Here is a 7,500-nt window from a genome sequence, read left to right as displayed (position 1 = left end):
CAAACCTCTCGCTCCGGATCGCTCCGGATCCCTCCATCACCTTTACACGCTTTACATGCCCAGCAATCAGCCTGACCATCTCAAACCGAAGCAGCTTCATTAACTCAGTAAACCGTAGCGATGCGTAAACGAGCCTCTGGGTTTAATGAGCCGCTCGGCTGCGATTCGGTGTGTTTTACGCGATTAGTGTGTGTGTGTGTGTGTGTGTGTGTGTGCATTGATCAGCCATAACATTCTGACCACCTTCCTAATATTATCTCTGATGGACTCCTCTAGACCTCTGAAGGTGTGCTGTGGTATCTGGCACCAAGATGTTAGCAGCAGATCCTTTAAGTCCTGTAAGTTGCGAGGTGGGGCCTCCATGGATCTGACTTGTTCGTTCAGCTCAGTTTGTTTGTCTTAGGTAGGTGGAGCGTGTCAAAGTAACATCCACATGGATGGAGGACCCAAGGTTTCCCAGCAGAACATTGGCCAAAGCATCACACTGCCTCCGCCGGCTCGCCTTCTTCCCATAGTGCATCCTGGGGCCATGTGTTCCCCAGGTAAGCCACACACACACACACACACACGGCCATCCACGGGATGTAGAAGAACACGTGATTCCTCAGACCAGGCCACCTTCTTCCATTGCTCCGTGGTCCAGTTCTGATGCTCACGTGCCACTGTTGGTGCTTTCGGCGGGGTCAGGGGTCAGAGGTCACCCTGACTGGTCCATACGCCTCAAACTGAGCTGCTCTGTGTATTCTGACAGCTTTCTATCAGAACCAGCATTAACTTCTGGAGCAGTTTGAGCTCCAGTAGCTCGTCTGTTTGATCGGACCCCACGGGCCAGCCTTCGCTCCCCACGGTCATCAATGAGCCTTGGCCGCCCATGACCCTGTGGCCGGTTCTGCACTGGTCCTTCCTTGGAGCACTTTTGATAGGTCATAATGTTATGTCTGATCAATATATGTGTGTGTATGCGAGTGCATGTGAGTCAGTGTGTGTGCTAGTGTGTGTGTGTGTGTGTGATGGGTAGGTTTAGGGGCAGTGTAAGGGGATAGAAAATATGGTTTGTACAGTATAAAAACCATTACGCCTATGGAATATCCCCATATGTCACAAAAACAAATGTGTGTGTGTGTGTGTGTGTGTGTGTGTGTGTGTGTGTGTGTGTGTGTGAGTGTCTGACCTGCAGCCTGAGGTTGAAGTTGTCTCTCCACTCTCCGTTGACGGTGCAGTGAAACGTTGCGGTCTGTCCGGCGTTCACTTCGACTCCTTTGATATGCAGGAAGTGCGGCGTATTCACTGCAAGCAGAAGCACAATAACACACACACACACACACACACACACACACACACACACTAAATAAAACACAGGTCCAAAAGAGCCCCGAGACCAAAACATCCCATACTCTCTCCGGCTCAATAAAACATGCACAGGTATTCGCTCTCGTAGCACAAACTCATTTTCATGTATTTTTCGATATCATGACCAGTGCCAAATATAACGAGATGTTTTATTACTGAAATCAACGCAGAGTTTTTCAGAACATTGGTTTCTGATTAAAACTGCGCACAGCTAATATCATCCCCTTAATCTCTGACCTGAACTATTGGTTGAGTCTCATTTCTTTGTTTCCTCCAGAACGACTGTACAGCCAAATCTAATTCTGCTGCAGTATTGTCCTGTTTAACACTGAAGCTGCTCCGACACAATCGGCGCTGGAGAAGAGCGATATAAATAAAGATGATTGATTGATATCTGGGTCAGTATGCATTTGAAGCGTCTGTGAGATGAACGTTCCTTTAAATCTAATTTAATATTTCAGCAGCAGATCTTATCTTTTTTTGTGGTAAAGCATTTTTTCCTGTGAGAGCATCTGCTCTCATCAACAACACACAGACATTAAAGGGTTAGTTCAGCCCAGTAATGAAACGTCTGTCATTAACTCCTCTCCCTAATGTCGCTCCACACCCGTCAGACCTCCGCTCATCTTCACACACAGTTTAAGATATTTTATATTTAGTCCGAGAGCGTTTGCAAGTGTATGCACACTATACTGTCCATGTCCAGAAAGGGAATAAAAACATCATCACAGTAGTCCATATGAGACATCAGTGGGTTAATTAGAGTCTCTTGAAGCATCCAAAATACATTTGGGTCCAAAAATAACAAAAACTACGACTTTATTCAGCATTGGCTTCTCTTCCGCGTTTGTGTTCAATCCTCAAATAAAGATTCAAACGGTTATGAGTCAGTGAATCGACTCATGATTCGGATCGCCAATGTCTCGTGATTTCAGCAGTTTGACACGCGATCCGAATCATGAATCGATTCACTGACTCATAACCGTTTGAATCTTTATTTGAGGATTGAACACAAACGCGGAAGAGAAGCCAATGCTGAATAAAGTCGTAGTTTTTGTTATTTTTGGACCCAAATGTATTTTGGATGCTTCAAGAGACTCTAATTAACCCACTGATGTCTCATATGGACTACTGTGATGATGTTTTTATTCCCTTTCTGGACATGGACAGTATAGTGTGCATACACTTGCATACGCTCTCGGACTAAATATAAAATATCTTAAACTGTGTGTTTTTATTTTATTTAATGCAATAGTGAAGACAATCTAAATATAAAACTCCTCCTGTGTGATTTATAAGCCTTTTGTAAAGTGGGGCCATGGGTAATGTCCTCATATTTCACCCTCTCCTGTAATACCTGTGTCATACACTGCAAAAAAAATGCTCTTCTTACTCAGTAATTTTGTCTTGTTTCCAGTCCAAATATCTAACAATTCTTAAATCAAGATGCATTTACTAGATCAGTAAAACGACATAAGATATTTTTTCTTGTTTTGTTCTCACCCCATTGGCAGATCATTTTGCCTGTTTTAAGCAAAAACTCTCTTCATTTAGATTTTATTTTCAACAAAACAAGAAAAAAGATCTTATGTTGTTTTATCTGATCTAGTAAATGCATCTTGATTTAAGAATTGTTAGATATTTGGACTGGAAACAAGACAAAAATACTAAATAAGAAGAGCATTTTTTGCAGAGTACCCATGTCATTATATACATTTGTGTCCTGATATTTCACAAAAACAAGCACACACACACACACACACACACACACACACACACACACACACACACACACACACAATCCCACTTGACCCGCTCGTTCTCTTCACACCCCGATATCTCTCACACATGAAAGCTTTATCGCCATCTCTCCTCTCTTTTGTTTTCTTTATTATTACGCTCTCTTTTATGACTCTCCATGCCTGGAGAAAGACGGACGATATTGATGTTTGGAGGGTGGCAGGAAAAGGCCAAGGAGCGGGTGATGAGGCTGAGTTTACGAGAGAGAGAGAGAGAGAGAGAGAGAGAGAGAGAGAGAGAGAGAGAGAGAGAGAGAGAGAGAGAGAGAGAGAGAGAGAGACGGGTCTTACTGCACTGATGGCCCTGGAGGACGACGTCCTTGATGGCCAGCAAGCCTCGCTGCCCGGAGGTCATGACTTCAAAGACGATCTGAAAGAGAAAGAGAAAGCTCATAACCTCAGTGACAAATGGACACACTCTCAAAATGTCACACACAGGACTTAAACAATGAGGAAAGCACCATTCACGCTGGTCATTAAAACACCATTTGGCTTTAGTTATTGGGCTAAACCTGTTAGATGAGCGGCGTATGAGGACAGGCTCTCGGTGAATCAGCTGTCAGATGCCGCAGTGAGGACTCATGTCGTTCCGTACACTAAAGGCCGCCGCTAAACTGTTCCCACAAATTTGGGAGCACGGAATTATCCTAAATGTGTTGGTGAAGCGTTAAAGGGTTAGTTCAGCCAAAAATGTAAACTCTGTCATTAATTCCTCCTGTGGTTGGCCAGCCGTCAGACCTCCGCTCATCTTCACACACAGATGAAGATATTAGTGTTGAAATCCGATGGCTCAGAAAGGCCTTCATTGACACCAATGTCATTTCCTCTCTCAAGACCCATAAAGGCACTAAAGACGTCGTTACAAAGCCCATCTCACTACAGCGGCTCTACAATCATTGATGAAGAGGCCAGAATAGAGTTAGTGCGCAAAAACACTAAATAACGACTTATATAGTGATGGCCGATTTCAGAACAAAGCTTCGAACCGTTATGAGTCAGTGAATCGATTCATGATTCAAACCGTTATGAGTCAGTGAATCAATTCATGATTCGAACCGTTATGAGTCAGTGAATCCGATTCATGATTAATTTTTATGAAGAGATGAGAATAGTTTTTGTGTGCAAAAAAAGACCAAATAACGACTTATATAGTGATGGCCGATTTCAGAACAAAACTACAAACCATTATGAGTCAGTAGGTGTTTCTCAATGTCAAGGATGCTTCCTTGGAAGGACGAATCCTTCCAAGTCACTTCCTTCAGAGGCTAGGCGAGGCTCCTCATTAGCATTCGGAGAACACGTTAATGGAACAGGCTAGCAAGTGCACGTCATTACGTCAGTGAAAAGGTCCGTTGGCCACCAATAACATTATGTGTAACGTTATTTGTATATATTTTTATATCAATACAGTAGTAATTTGTACCGGCATTTAAACGTTAAACTTTACGTATATTTACTACGGTTATAACAAATGTTTGGTAACGTAAATAAAAGCATTGTGGTAATCAGCGAGGTGAGGGACCGTGAGAGCGGGCCGGTGGAGTGATAATGAGCGGCAGCTGATCGCCGCCACACCGGTCTCGGCTCACGGCAAAGTGATGGAGTATAAATGTGGAGCGTGGAAGACGAGAGAGGACTAGGCCTGGAGTTTATGTTATGGTTTGTTTATGTTTTATTATGTGTGTGCGGGCAGTCGCCCGTGAGGGTTTTCCCCGTGTTACTTTCGTTTTGTTTATTATTTATTATAAAGTTGTTGAACGTTCGCCGGTTCCCGCCTCCTTCCTTCCCATCTCCAAACTCCGATACAAGCATATTTGCCCCGTTCACGCTCCGACTCCGGGAACGTCTGAAGATAGCGAAGCTGCGCGCATAGGATTGTGGGTGATTTGAGAACGCGAAGTGCGCAAAGGCTACTCATATGCATCCTTTCCTGTATATGACATATTTTTCAAACGAAGGACTCAGTCCTTGGTTGAAATTCGAGGATCCTCGACATTGGAACAGTCCTTCGTCGGATGTCGATGACGTGGCATCCTTAGAATTCTGGCTTCCGAGGATCCTTCCTTGACATTGAGAAACGCCTAGTCAATCAATTCATGATTCGGATCTCCAAAGTCACGTGATTTCAGCAGTTTGACTCACGATCCGAATCATGAATCGATTCACTGACTCATAACGGTTTGAATCATGAGTCGATTCACTGACTCATTACGGTTTGAATCATGAGTCGATTCACTGACTCATAACGGTTTGAAGCTTTGTTCTGAAATCGGCCATCCCTCTTTAAGTCGTTATTTAGTGTTTTTGCGCACTAACTCTATTCTGGCCTCTTCATCAATGATTGTAGAGCCGCTGTAGTGAGATGGGCTTTGTAACGACGTCTTTAGTGCCTTTATGGGTCTTGAGAGAGGAAATGACATTGGTGTCAATGAAGGCCTTTCTGAGCCATCGGATTTCAACACTAATATCTTCATCTGTGTGTGAAGATGAGCGGAGGTCTGACGGCTGGCCAACCACAGGAGGAATTAATCACGCCTGGTCTCATTGGCAATCGTAGCTGTGGCACAAAATACGTACCAATAGGTGCATATCGCGACAGTTTCGAAGTGAAGTGAACACTAGAGGCAGTAAAACAGCATTTTTTTATCGTTTTCTTTTTTTTTTTAAGTCCATGATTTGTAAACGAATACTTTTTGGAGTTTGCGTCACTTAACCAGCTCCATATGTTCAGATTTTCTGACCTATTAAGCTCGATAGCTCAGCCGGCACAGATTTGACCTTGTGATGCTGAAAGCTCGGGAACGAATCCCGTGAAAAACAGGTCATGATAAAAGACGAGGTCAAAACACAAGCTAAAGTGACACGGATATAATCTTATTTTTGTCACATTTGCTTTTGTTAACACTATGGGGTCGGTTTAGGGTTTAGTGTGTGTGTGCGTTAAAAAACCAACGTAACCAGATTCACGCACATCTGTTCCGGAAAAACACTACGCTTTTAGCGCCACCCAGTGGACATTTCACTTTGAAACTGTCGCGATATGTACCTATTGGTGCGTATTTTGAGGTTTGCAAAAACGTTGGCACAGGTGCGTTTTTCCAATGAGACCAGGCTGAGTTAATCACACAGTTTACATTTCTGGGTGAACTGACCCTTTAAAAAATGAGGAAAGCACCATTCATGCTGGTCATTAAAACACCATTTGGCTTTAGTTATTGGGCTAAACCTGTTAGATCAGCGTGTGTATGTGAGCAGGCTCCAAGGGGGCTCATGGTGAATCGGCTGTCTGTCAGATGGCCCGTTTATCGCCGCGTAAATCACGGCTCTATCAGCGAGTGCTGCGGCAGCATGTGCTAAATCTGCTCGCCTCAGACTCCGTTTATACAGCCAAACAATTCAACTCGACAGCCAGACTCTGGGGGTCAGGGCTAAAGAGTCAGGAGTGAAGGATTCTGGGATACATGCTCTTTCCTAAGCTTTCTATTACGATGCGAGAGATTTTGACAGCCCATCCCCTGAGCCGGTTCTGCGGTCACACTGACCTGTACCAGCTGTTGACCCCTGAATGTGATGTGGAAGAGCAGCTCAAATTAAATATATACACCAATAAGGCATGACATTATGACAGATGAAGTGAATTCCCGGTCTGCAGTGGTCAGTATCTATCAAAAGTGCTCCAAGGAAGGACCAGTGGAGAACCGGCCACAGGGTCATGGGCGGCCAAGGCTCATTGATGACCGTGGGGAGCGAAGGCTGGCCCGTGGGGTCCGTTCAAACAGACGAGCTACTGGAGCTCAAACTGCTCCAGAAGTTAATGCTGGTTCTGATAGAAAGCTGTCAGAATACACAGAGCAGCTCAGTGTGTGTGTGTGTGTGTGTGTGTGTGTGTGTGTGTGTGTGTGTGTGTGTGTGTGTGTGATGGGTAGGTGATTGTGAGGAACTGAAAACCACTGACCATTGACCACCTGCTCCAAACTCAAAAGTGGAGTATTTCTGTGTTATTTAAAGAGTGTGTTAGTGATATGAGCCTATAGGAGGGGCACGACACACACACACACACCCTGATTATTACACACACAGGGACACACAGCAGCACACACACACACACACACACAGCACCTAAACCTACCCATCACACACACACACACACACACAGCAGTGGCTTCGCCGCTTTAATCTACGTAATCTACGCCCATGCCGGTGGGCCGACGAACTTTGGGGCCGATATTATTAATTAATTAATTAATTTATTTATTTATTTGCCACAGACTGGCCCATCATGCAGCGACAGCGGCCCATTGGTTTGTCTTCTGAACAGACAGACCAAAGCGAGAGAGACCTCCCCTCCATT

The 7,500-nt window shown here is 44.4% G+C and overlaps 1 protein-coding gene across 3 annotated transcripts in view; it reads right to left on the bottom strand.

The window, feature by feature from the left end:
- LOC137089340 (receptor-type tyrosine-protein phosphatase mu-like) overlaps window positions 1–7,500 on the bottom strand; it is a 255,243-nt gene that overhangs the window by 157,665 nt on the left and 90,078 nt on the right. For all 3 annotated transcript variants that reach the window (XM_067452908.1, XM_067452910.1, XM_067452909.1), the window contains 2 exons: window positions 3,441–3,519; window positions 1,172–1,287 (listed from right to left, as the gene is read on the bottom strand). In XM_067452908.1, coding sequence (XP_067309009.1) covers window positions 1,172–1,287; window positions 3,441–3,519 — 195 coding nt within the window. The remainder of the gene's footprint in view (window positions 1–1,171; window positions 1,288–3,440; window positions 3,520–7,500) is intronic.

This window comes from Pseudorasbora parva, chromosome 9 (assembly GCF_024679245.1).
Source record: "Pseudorasbora parva isolate DD20220531a chromosome 9, ASM2467924v1, whole genome shotgun sequence".
Classification (NCBI taxonomy): Eukaryota; Metazoa; Chordata; class Actinopteri; order Cypriniformes; family Gobionidae; genus Pseudorasbora; species Pseudorasbora parva.
Note: the sequence above shows the minus strand (reverse complement) of the source record. Positions and strands in the feature narration are given on the sequence as shown.